Source organism: Mus caroli, unplaced genomic scaffold (genome assembly GCF_978045245.1).
Source record: "Mus caroli unplaced genomic scaffold, Mus_caroli_1 scaffold_15, whole genome shotgun sequence".
NCBI lineage: Eukaryota > Metazoa > Chordata > Mammalia > Rodentia > Muridae > Mus > Mus caroli.
Genome location: NW_028227270.1, coordinates 96,403,434 through 96,416,286, shown reverse-complemented (window position 1 = coordinate 96,416,286; position 12,853 = coordinate 96,403,434). Strand labels below are relative to the sequence as shown.

The window sequence follows — 12,853 nt, the reverse complement described above, 5'->3', positions numbered from 1 at the left end:
TTGAATGATAGGTGGATACCACCACACCCAGCTGAAAGGCTTGACTTAAAGCCCAGGTCCTTGTATACACACCTTTAGGGATCCAGTTGGCGATGTACTAAGGGAAAAATAGAGGAGTAGTGTCTTTTAGGGGATTGGGAGAAGTTAGCTACCGCCACAGGCACAGGAGGAAAGAAGACATGGGCAGACAGGTGGGTAGATACAATGGAAGGGACAGATGGTTCTCTTGATGGCTTCAGCTCTGTCATCAAAACAGGGGAAATCTACGATGTAAACAAAAACAAGCACCACATCCTTGCAATCGCCTATGCAGGTTCCAGAAAAAGCCACTCAGAAGCTAGTGGATAGGTCAAGGAGAAGAAAGTCCCCAGTGAGCCAGCATAAGACAAGACAGTTGTGAGCTATGTGTTGGGGGAAACACTTAAACTTAAGAGTATGTGGTCCCAGAGACGCTCAGCTTGCTTTTGTTCTAGTCCTAAGGGGCCTGGAATGCCAGGCTAGGCATTATTGCTTCTGGCCCCTCTCTTCTTTGTGTTCTACCATGTTGCCAGGCAGTGCCCTAAATTCCGTTCTATCTCCTTGTGGGGCAGTGTGCTCCAGTGCTACTGACTGAACTCCAGCCCCGCCTACGCACAGAAACACCAATGTCCTATGAGAATCGGGGTATTTGTGGACGGATTTGCAGTATTTGCAGTCAGACATGTCAACTCTTCAGAAACCTGTCGGCGAGCCTCAGAAGTTTCTGGGATAATAAGGTGAAGAGACGGTTTTTTGCTTCACCGCAAAAGGAAGAGACACCAACCACCACGACTGACTACATTTTTCACAGAGAAAAGATTCTGGAGCTTGGCAGCATCCTGAAGAATACAAGACTATCCCTCGATAAGAGAGCTCAGGCTGCCCAGAAAATCGGACTACTGTCTTTCACAGGTACTGCTTCTGAACCACTGTGCTAACACTATAGGTGCTTCAGTCTGCTTCTGCTAGTTAGAGCCCAGCAGTTTAGTGGGGATTATTAGTGTTGTTTAACATCATCATCATCATCACCATCACCATCACCATCACCATCACCACCACCATCACCATCACTATCATCATCAAGATGTAATTGTTTTGTTTGGTTTGGTTTGGTTTGGTTTGGTTTGGTTTGGTTTGGTTTGGTTTGGTTTTTGAGACAGGGTTTCTCTGTGTGGCCCTGGCTGTCCTGTAGCTCCTGCTGTAGGCTAGGCTGGCCTTGAACTCAGAGATCTAGCTGCTTCTGCTTCCCCCATGCTGAGACTAAAGGCATGCACTACCATGCCTAGCTTTGTGATAGAATTTTGATGACATATATAAGTGCCAAATATTTTATTGTTATAGTTTGTAAAGTAGACAGACAGACAGGCATGGCAGTATGCATCTATAATCACAGGGCCAGGAGTGGCGTTACACAACTGTTATCACACAGCCAGGCATGGTGGTACACATATATATTCACAAAGCCAGATGTGGTAGTACACATCTGTATTTCCCAGTTTGGGAGGAAGAAGCAGAAAAGTTTCTGCAGGTCTGAGGATAACCTGGTCTACACAAGGTCAGCCAAGGCTACAGAAAAAAAGAAAGAAAGAAAGAAAGAAAGAAAGAAAGAAAGAAAGAAAGAAAGAAAGAAAGAAAGAAAGAAAGAAAGAAAGAGGAAGGAAGGAAGGAAGAAGGAAGGAAGGAAGGAAGGAAGGAAGGAAGGAAGGAAGGAAGAAAGAAAGAGAGAAAGAAAGAAAGAAAGAAAGAAAGAAAGAAAGAAAGAAAGGAAGGAAGGAAGGAAGGAAGAGAGAGAGAAAGAAAGAAAGAAAGAAAGAAAGAAAGAAAGAAAGAAAGAAAGAAAGAAAGAAAGAAAGAAAGGAAGAGAGATAGAAAAGGGGAAAAAAAAGACTCTTGTCTCAAACCCTTTGTTCAAATAAGACAAAGCATTACATAGAAAAAGTGTCTTTGATCTCCCCACCCTCTTATATAGTCCTCAAGGCACAGGGAGCAGAGGTGTTGAACAGGTTGACTTTACTTAGGGTTATTCAAGGCTTATAAAGTTTTGGGGGTCTGAGGGTAGAAACATCCAGGATGAACAAAGGCTGGGGTCAGGGTCCCTGGAAAGCCTCATTAGCATAGCGAAGCATTTCAGGAATCTCGGACTGGCTGAACAGGTTTTATCAGGAGAAAGGAAACCCATCGCATAAACTGAGGTTAGGTGACATTCCTCAGGTAGAAGCAGATGTGTAGTGTAGGCTTCCCCAGACAAGGTCAGAGAAAGAGAAGCCCTGCTAAGAGGAGTCTCCCATATTGCTCCAAGCCCAGAGGCTATCCTATCGTGGTGGACTTCTACCTTAATTAGTAGTATTTAATCCTTATGATCATCTTTTAATAAAATAATTGTTGGCATCCTGCTAGAATGGAAAGATATCCTGAGACACCGGAGACCAAAAAGCCACATAGGTCTGAGGTGGGACAATATCCCAATGGAAAGGTATCCTGAGACAGAAGAGCCCAGGAACCACGCAGCTCTGAAAGGAAGCCTTGCAGCCCTAAGGATACCCCAGCCTAAGCTGGACTGCTACCGTGTGACAACTCTGTTTCACTGCTCTGGCTTTAGAGCCCCCAGGGGAGGGCACTGCCAGCTGAGGCTCAGCAGCTCAGGAGCCCAGGAGCCTCAGTCTGGCTCCACTTCTTGGTTTCTTGGTTTCTGCAGATGTCTCACACCAGGGAGCAAAGGAAAGAGGTTGTATCGGGAGACCAGAATTCAAGAGCAGCTGCCCCTGCTCCAGGGAGAAGACAGCAGGAAGCCAAATAGGCAGGGTTTATACGGGATTTCTCGGGGTGGGGGTGGGGGGTGGGGCTTTCCAGGTGGAGATTTCCAGGGCGAGGATTGGTCAGATTTCAAGTCCTGAGCTTGGGGGAGCTCAAGGATTGGTGGGTCTTCCTATTCAAGGATTAGTGGGGTTTTTTTTCCATATAAGATGTTGGGGTCTGGGTATTCTCTCGCCTTGGGACTGGAAATGATAGTAACACCCATAGAAAATGACCGTTAGTGCCTTTAGGGGCATCTGGAGGGGGGCAGGACCTGGCTGCAGAAGCTCTCAGTCAAGGGCCTGGCCACTTTCCTGCCTTTGAGGGTTTACAAAGCTTACAAACCCTTCTCTGCTGCTTGAGTTGGCAAGAAGAACCAACAATGATATGATCTGAGGTTGGGAATAGCACAGTACTTGCCTAGCATGCATGAGACCTTGGATTTAATCCCCAGGACCAGCTCTAACCCAGATGGAGGTAGAAAGATACAAAGTTTAAGGTCATCCTTGACAACACCTGTAGCGGTGAGTTTGTGCTACAGGGTTTTGTGTTCCCGGTGGGCCTGCGTCTCCAGCCACAGGCCCAGGAACTCTTTGGATTTGTGAATGGATCTCTCTCTCTCTCTCTCTCTCTCTCTCTCTCTCTCTCTCTCTCTCTCTCTCTCTCCCTCCCTCCCTCCCTCCCTCCCTCCCTCCTTCCCTCCCTCCCTCCCTCCCTCTCCCCTCCCCCCTCCTTTTCTCTCTCTCTCCCCTGCAGCTCCTGAATCCCATCCTTCTTCCCCTGTGTCCTAGCCCTCAGAACTCTCAGGTTCCCACCCCATCTCCCTTTGTCCAGCCATTAGCCAATGGTATCTTAATTGATCGATCAAAAACTAATTGAGAACAAATGAAAGACCCACAACGTGAGGACTCCCTCACGTTCTGACTCAGGAGAGGCGACACCCCAAAATCACCCACAAGAAACGATCTTGCTGCAACTGCAAGAGGATTTTTATTCGAGAGCGTTCTCGGGCCCATGGTCATACACCACGCAGGGGTAGAGGACCATGGCGCCCCGAGTAGCTGAGTAAGGGGGTATTTAAAGGAAGAAACCACAATTCATGGAGGTGGGGAGGGCGTTGTTGGAAAATACCAAAAATACCAGTTAAGAGTCACAAGGAAGTGTAAAGTCACAGGTGTCAGGTTATCTCTCAAGACAGTTTCTAAGAGCCCCTAACAATCTAAGAGCCCCTAAAGATAGCACATTTGCATTGCAGGTTCCAGTAATGGTCAGGGTGCCATTCTTTGAATTGAACCCAGGAAGCGGGTAGGTGGAGGAATGTCGCTATCTGTTTTATGACCAGTACCTGGAGCACTAAGCCACAAAGGCTACACTCCCAAGCCTGGGCCCAAAAGCCTCGAATTTTGTTTTTACTTTGCTATACTTTTTTAATACTTCTTCACAAGTACCTTTAGCATTTGGACACTCAGATTCCCCACTGAATCAAAGCATTAGAACCAACCTCCAACAAACAGATTTAGAGGCCCACCTAGACTACCCGAGACCCTTCCTTTACAAGAAAACTTTCTAGCTAGGTCTGAGTGTTTTAATTTTAGGTGGGAAAATAAATTACTTAGATGTAGCTTGAGGGGCCAAATCTTCAAATAATGATATCCATGAGGGGAAATATAGAACTCCTCACCCTCACCCTCACCCCCATCCTCATCCACTGAATGGCCAAAGCTAGAGTCAGGAACCTCAGAAATCATCCCTAGCCCTGTGGAGGAATGGTTTCTGCTATGCATCAGATGAAGAGGGAAGGCTCAGCTCCCTGCATAGTTATGTTCAATTTCTGAGGGAAGAGGGCCAGAAATGCTTTAGCTTGGGCTTAGTCTTAGCTAGGCTGGTGGGAAGCAAGGGTTTTCATGCAGCTTCCACTAAAGCTTTAACATCAAATGGAATACTCTTAGCAAGTTAGAGAAATCTAAGAACAGAGCTCTAATCGCTAGAATCGACTCCAAAGTATTCTATCCTGTGTACATTTTAGTTAGTGCCTTGTTGGAATTTGAAATGGAACTAGAAAAGATCCTGGGCAGAATCTGCCAGGCAGTGGTAGTGCACACTTTGCCACTCTGGTGGCAAAGGCAGGCAGATGTCTGAGTTGGAGGCCAGCCTGGCTGGCCTACAGAGTGAGGTCCAGGATAGCCAGGGTTACACAGAGAAACCATGTCTCAAAAGAAAAACAAAAACAAAAAAACCCATAGAATCTAGGACCAGGCTGGGTCGATGGCCAAAGGAAGAAAAATCTTATATGGAAACATTGGACTTGGGTCTGGGAAATAGTTGGGAGTAAGAAATGTACAAGAAGCTCTCAGCCACTAGTGACTTCCAAAACCCTTTCCTTCCCCCAGCCGAGGTGTGTCTGCTCAGCCTTTACACTTCCTCTGTGCTCTGACAGGTTCAGGTCTACAGACTTTCCTCCAGTACAAAGACAGAATTCTGCTTAGTAAAAGACAGCCAGATTATACCACCTGCGTATATTCCACTCTCAGTCCACATAACAGAAACAGGGGAGGAAGGAGCCTCTGCAGGCAGTGACATTCCCACGAATCCCGCATGACTCCTCATCAAGTTCCCAATGTCCACAGCCACACAGGAAAAGTTAACACATGTAAAATGTCACCTACGGTTAACAGAATATGACCTGGGTCTGGGGGTGTGGCGACAAGGTCTTGAATTCAATCCCAAAAACAACAGAGAAAATGGAGGCTGGAGAGAGAGAGCTCCCCCAGTCAGGTGCTTACCTTGTAAACATGACAACATGCGTTTGAGCACTAGAACCCACATAGAAAGCCGGATGTAATCTCTGCACGGGAGAAGTGAAGATAGGTGGGTTGCCAGCCAGTCAGGCTAGCAGTCTATTCGTAGAGTTCCAGGCCAGAGAGAAACCTGATTGCAAAAATTTTAAAGCTATTTAGTTAAGAGCCCAGTGTGGTGATGCACACCTTTAATCCCAGCACTAAGGAGGCAGTAGCAGGTGGATCTTTGAGTTGGAAGCTAGCTTAGTCTACAGAGACAAGAGACAGCCAGAGAAATCCTGTCTCAGAAAACCAAAATAATGATAATAATAATAATTTAAATGTAGATGTTGTCTGAGGCTGTGTCCTAACCTCAAATATGTACATACATATAGTAGCCATCCCCATATATACATATGCACACACACAGACACACAGACACACACAGAATAAGAATGCACGGGGCCTCTGAATGGTTACCAGCCACCTTGACCATACACTTCTGGAAACACAAATGTTTGTCTTCCAGGAGGCATGAGTGCCGCGCAGTTCGCCAGCGAGTACATGACAGAGGTTGCTTTCTTGCTGCAGAAGAAAAAGGCGATGTCATTCAAGACAAAGATCCTGCTACTCCAGAGTGTAGCGTGCTGGTGCTACCTAAACCCCGAAAGCCAGAGGAAGGCCAGACAACTAGAGATTATTCCGATTTTCATTGATTTCTTGGAGTTGCCTTTCTCATCTAGCAACAAGACTGACATAAACACCCACCGCCTCTGCCAATTTTGGACCTGCTATGCCCTCACAGCCATAACCTGTAACAACTTAGCTATCATGAGGGAGCTGAGATCCTACCGATCTCTAAAATTCCACCTACAGATCTTGGCTACAGAGAACTGGTCTGGGTGGCCTGAAAATTTTGCCGAGGTCTTATATTTCCTAATAGGTTTTCACAGGAACTAATTTTTATTTTTTTTAGTTCAGTTACAAGATTCAACTATCCTCGTGCCATTGCATTACCCCAGAAACCTGAAGTAAAGAATAAAGTCCATGGATTATTCTACAGTGTTGTCTTCTGCAGTTAACACTGAAACCAGGGGGGATAAATTGTAGGAAAAAGAAGCCCCCCCACACACATACACAAAGTAGCAAAAGTCAGCTACTGTAATGAATACCATGTATTTCACACAAGTATATCAAAGGTATTTCTAAGATGAAATTAACTCAAAACAATGTCTTATCCCTACACTGTCACCTTTTCATGAGTGGACTCTATCTAGCTTTCTTTTTTTTTTTTTTTTTTAAGGCAATAGCCCCACAGCACTGTGGGGGAAGTTTATTGGATAAACAGGGAAAGGAAGCTGCAAGCACAGTTCCAAGTCAACTGTACTAATCAGCAACTGTGTGTTTATGTGTGTGTGCTACACATGTATGTAGAGGTACACAGGCACATATGTAGCCATGTGGAGGCCAGAGGGCATCCTTGGCTGTCATTTCTCAGGAGCCGTCCATCTTGATTTCTTTGCTTACACGGGGTGTCTCGCTGACAGCGATGCCCCCTGCCCCAGGAACCTGGCCGTCTCTGGCTCCCAGCAGAGCTGTCCCAAGTGAGTGTCACCATGCCCGGCTTTTCACCCTGGGCCGGACAGGGAGCTCAGGTCCTCACATCAGTGTAGAGAGCACTTTACTGACTGAGCCACCGCCCCAGGGTCCCAGAATAATTCTGTATGTGACCTAAAAGTTGGCGTTACAACTTCTTCACATGTGCCAGAAAGAACCTCGAGTTAGGGCAGTTAGTGCCAATGTCCTGTTAAAGCTCAAATTCTTTAGATTCTTTTTAGTGGGACAAACCATATAAAATGGCGCTAGAGGCAAACATTCAATAAATCTCATTTTCACCTAAAAAAAAAAATCAGCTCATGAAATGCCATGCACGCCGAGACACCCCTCCCCAGCCCTATGTGTTTTTTTACATATTTACAATTTTACATATTTACTTATTAACATTATCTTCTATCTTTACAATTACAAAATTATTTCACACTGGGAGACTGTGGGAACATAGAATTCATTTCAACATAGACTTTATAGCATCTGTTTTATCCTTTAAAAGGCAGTGTTTGCCCAAAACCAACAACAGTGTCTACACAGAGGAAGCCCATGGGAAATCAGGGAGGACATAAAAGATCGACACAGAATTCACACAAACCTACTCCACCAGCTCAAATAAATAGTACATTATTATTTACTAAGCTTCCCCAGCTAGGAAAAGAAAAAAGAAATAACCAATCCCTAGATCTGTACCTTAAAAATACTTTGAAATTTTAAGCAATCAGTTCATATTCCGGACCTGAACAGTGGAACGCAGCAGCTCCCAGAAATCAGCCCCAAATAAACAGGGCCATCACCCTGAGTACACCTGAGGCTGCAGAGGGGGAGGGAGCTTGTCGTTCTCCACATTCTCAGAGTCGATGGCTACTAAGGGTTGGTTTGGGGGCTTAATCTCCAGTGGGTATTTCTCAACAATGTCTTGAACTTCCTTGGCAATCCCGTCTGTCCAGTCTATTAAGTCTTTTTCAAGTTTCTTGGCTTCGTTCATGATCCTTTCTTGCCGTTCATTCAACTGAGACAGGAAGTCCAAGTTCTTATACATTTGCTTCACACCTAAGCAGGCTTCCGGGGGCCAACTCTCAGACTCCTGCTTCCTGGGGTTTGTCTGGCCAGACATGTACCGGTCAAAATCCTCCTGACTTAAATTCAAAGACTGGGCGTCTAATTTCTCAATGAAAGCCACAGCACAGCACAGGTTGGTGAAGTAGTAGCCATCCTCACCTGTCATGAGCTGGCTGGGGTTGCAGAAGCAAGTGATGTACTGGATGTTGGACTGCAGGCCAAGGGGGGTGCCCTTCAGGACGATGTAGATCAGGGTGGGCAGGAAGTCATCAGCAGAGGCTGGCTCATTCTTGGTGATCTTGATGGCATTGAAGATGTGCTTGCTGCACCTGGTAATGCAGGCCAGCTTGTCCCGAGGCACACGCTTTGAGTCCATCTCACTGATGTCTGTGATCGCTTTCACCACCATGTCGGACACTTCAGGGATTTCCTCATTGACAGGGACACAGAGCATCTGAGGCGTTACCCAGTGCAGGGCCCTGATTCCTTTTTGAATGGCGAGATCTTTCTTCTCATCATCAGTAGTCTCTGGGCAGAACACAAACTTATAGAGACGCGTCATGATGTGCTTTTCAATCTGATCCATTATCTTCTCCACTTTCTCTGGAGGCACTTTCCCACGGGTCTGCATTCTTTCAGCCACATTTTGGTAAAAGTCCTGAGTACACTCTGACTGTTCCTCGATGCTTAAATCCCTTTTATAAGGCATTGCTTCCAAAAACATCTTCGTCTGTTTATAGAGTTCTTGGCCTGTCTTGTGGAAGGCCTTGAGAAAGTCTATGAACTCCTTAGTCACTCGGTCCGTCTCAATGCTGGTTTGCCGGTTTCTGGAGGGACTGGGAGCTTCGGCTTCCTGAATTTCCTTCTTGGATCCAGCCCTGGAAGAGGCGCTGAAGAACTTCTTCACTGTGGTGACTTTTCGGGTTTTCTCATTGGTCTTCTTCTCCTCGAACTTGGAGAAGGTGAGGGACTGGGCGCCTTGGCTGCTCTGGCTGCTTGCGAAGGCCTCTTCTTCCTCCCGCTGAAGTCGTTCTGCCAGTTCCAAGTCCTCTTGGATCTGTCTCTGCTGGGCCTTGTGGTACTCCTCCCTCCAGCACTTGGAGCAGAAACCCTGCCAGGCAGGGTTCCCATAGTAACCGCATCCTTTCTTGCACAGGAGCTCAGATTGATCCACATGAATTCCCCTGCGTTCGGACTTCAGGCTCATCTTCTTCCTGCTCCGCCGGCGTCCGACCGCCGCTCCCAGCGCCGCTTCAGTCACTCCTCTATCTAGCTTTCTTGGTGTAGAACTGAGTTTTAAGTTTCTTAAGGGCTCAGGAGATGAAGCCGATAGATAGCAATGTTCAATTCACATATTTAATTGGAGACTTCAGAAAGCTCTTCTGGTTGTGCTCACAGAAGCTCTGGCTAACATTTTCTCTACAGGATAGACAGTAAGGCACCATGGTCTACTTAAGCTCCAAAAGGTGCCTCTCAAGTTGAAGGAGCTAAGACACAAGGTGAAGTCTTAAAGCTCTGCTGTCATGCTAAGTCTCGAACGTCAAACTGGATAGCCAGTTTCCAAGGCCTTGCTTTCCCTTGCTATTCCTTTTTAAATAATCTCTCCAGAAGCAACTCAGAGATCTGAATACTAGGACCATATATATGTAGGAGCTGATTCCTGGGACCTACATGAACAGAAGTGGTATGGACTTTTAAAATGTGCTTTCAATGGACCTCTGAAGTGGAAACTTAAGGGTTCTTTGGAGAGTCGGTTGTGTTGGATGGTGTTTTGCTGGGGCAAACACAGAAAGGAATGTTTTCCCAAAGTGGACACAGATGAAAAACTAAAGCAGGCTCATGGAGGAACGTTTCACTAGAGCAGACACAAGAGGAAAGATGTTCTGCTAAAGCGAACACATGAAAGGCAAGTGATGAGAGATTCTTTGATAACAATACACTTGTATCAGTCCAACTAACATTGCGTAGTTAAGAGCCATTTGTCAAGACTCCATAGAAACGCACTTCTGGTGGTATGCCAAAGGTTTTGTCCATTTCTGTGAACTAGGGCTTATTGATGATGTCAGCTGAGACAGACACATGGACTGAGACAAGACCTGTAGAGGACACATGATGTTTAAAGGGTGCCTCAGTTAGGGTTTTACTGCTGTGAGCAGACACCATAACCAAGGCAAGTCTTACAAAGGACCACATTTAATTGAGGCTGGCTCACACGTTCAGAGGTTCAGTCTGTTATCAAGGTGGGAGCATGGCAGCATCTAGGCAGGCATGATGGAGGCAGAGCTGAGAGTTCTACATCTTCATATGAAGGCTGCTAGTGAAACACTGACTTCCAGGCAGCTAGGATTCTCATCTTATAGCCCACACCTACAGTGACACACCTACTCCAACAGGGTCACACCTAATCATGCCACTCCCTGGGCCTAGCATATACAAACCATCACAAAGAGATATAAATAGGACTTGACAGTGACTGGGGGCTGAACTTGGCTTGCTTACAGAGCTAGCTATTCAACACTTATTGGCCTCACAGAGGCACAGCTGAGAACTTTTCCTGGAGTTCCTCTTGACCCTGGTCCCTCCTGTTGGCTAGTGCCAAGGCTGAGGACTGGCTGTCTCTGCTAGATCATGCTATTGCTGCTGCTATCCTGACTCTATCAAACTAGACTAATGATATATCCGAAAAGTGTTCACAAGTAGAATAAGCTCCCACTGTTAACCTATAAAACAAACTGCCAATCTCCATACAACACAGACTAGAGTTACTAAAAAAAAACTTTCTAAGCAGGTCCACCTCCCCTATATCCTTTCTTTTCCACAATCTCTGGTGGGTGATGGACTAAGAAAGAGGTTTAAATATTTAAAAGAACCATCCTTTAAAATAAGGTTTAAGGGCTGGAGAGATGGCTCAGCAGTTAAGAGCACTGACTGCTCTTCCAAAAGTCCCAAGTTTAATTCCCAGCAACCACATGGTGGCTCACAACCATCTGTAATGGGATCCAATGCCACCTTCTGGTATGTCTGAAGACAGTGATAGTATACCCACATACGTGAAATAAATAAATCTTTAAAAAAGAAGAAGAGGAGGAGGAGGAGGAGGAAAAGGAGGAAGAGAAGGAGGAGGCTGGTCCTCTCTTGAAAAAAAAATAAGGTTTAAAAAAAGCAAAGTTACAGATCTCTCTGGGAAGGAGAAATAGATTCTGCAGGTGGGCTGGAAGCAGGTAGGGATGGGAGCAGGAGGGATCAGTCAGGTGGGGGTGGAGTGAAGGGAGAGAGTGCCAGGAGAGACTGCTGGAATTGGGGGCATTCAGGACTGTGGTATAGAAACCTCCTGGAATCTGTAAGGATTCCTAGTAAAAAAAGGATATGGTGTCTGAACTGGAGATTTTATATATTAGCCAGGCAAAGCTTTCAGTAGTGGAACTGGGTTGTGGGTCAAGGAGGTCCTGTGGAGATCCCTAAACAACTCAGACTGATGCTATGATAGAAAATCATTCTTTGAGGACAATGTCTATTCAGCTTATTGAATGTAGAAAGGTCTAGCTGATGCAGGTTTAGAGCCTTCACACCTATATTCTAGTCTCTGGTATATTCCATGGGCTATGGAAAGAGAAACCTGTATACCAACACAGCCATGCTTGCAAGATATGCTGGGCAGTGGTGGTACAAAACCTGGAGTGGCCAATGTCTGACTTGAGGCCCACTCTTCATAGAGTGTCCTTGCCTGACACTGCATGGATAGCCAGAATCTGACGACTAGATAGCTCAGAGACCTAGGTTAGACCAAACAGGAATGGTCTTAAAAAAAAAAAAAAAAGTTCCTAATGATATTCTGCTATATTCATAGATCAGTGCCTTGTCCTGGTGTCATTAAAGGCTTCCTCTGGCAACCAATAGGAGCAGGTATGTAGACCCATGTTCAGATATTCATTATGTGGAAGGTTTCAATTTGGAGGTCTCCACTGAATCCCTCCCCTCAGAGATCAGGGGAACCCTGTGGAAGAGGCAGAGGAAAGATTTTACGAGTCAGAGGGGATGGAGGACACCAGGAGAACATGGCCCACCAAATCAACTAAGCAGGGCTCACATGGACTCACAGAGACTGAAGTGGCAAACATGGGGCCTGCATGGGTCTGCACCAGGTCCTCTGTGTATATGTATAACTATTAGGTTATAGGCTTATAACTTTTAAAGCCTACTTTTAATAAGTGTACTTAAGTGCTTTAACCTCCCTCAAGCCCACCCACCAGAGGGAGTGCAAAGGAAAGCTTAATAGGGCAAAGGAGGATGTGGGCTTGTTTAGAGAGTCCAATCTGCACTGTCAGGAGAGCAGCAGTTCAGTTCACACACATCAGCAGCAACAGCTCCATCCACTCACACCATTCATGAATCAGCAGCAGCAATCTGACCCAGAAGAGACTGCCAAGTCTCTGTCTATCAACCTGAGTCTGCAGAAGCAGCAAGAAGCTGCTAGAGCACCACCAAAGTTTTGGTGGCATTTCTTTCTATGAAGTCACATCAAATGATGACAAGCAAAGAGTGGCAAGGTGAACCAATACATTGGCCATTGTCTGTTGGGTTATACCCTTTCCAAA

The 12,853-nt window shown here is 45.9% G+C and overlaps 1 protein-coding gene and 1 pseudogene across 1 annotated transcript; one reads left to right on the top strand and one right to left on the bottom strand.

Moving 5' to 3' along the window:
- Nucleotides 1-585: 585 nt before the first annotated feature.
- Nucleotides 586-6,626, top strand: Armh2 (armadillo like helical domain containing 2). The gene is made up of 2 exons (XM_021180922.2): nt 586-930; nt 6,118-6,626. The coding sequence occupies exons 1-2, from the start codon at nt 645-647 to the stop codon at nt 6,546-6,548; spliced, it is 717 nt and encodes a 238-aa protein (XP_021036581.1). The 5' UTR covers nt 586-644; the 3' UTR covers nt 6,549-6,626.
- A 1,363-nt stretch (nt 6,627-7,989) lies between these two features.
- LOC110308564 (rab5 GDP/GTP exchange factor pseudogene) lies at nt 7,990-9,475 on the bottom strand (annotated as a pseudogene).
- Nucleotides 9,476-12,853: the final 3,378 nt, after the last annotated feature.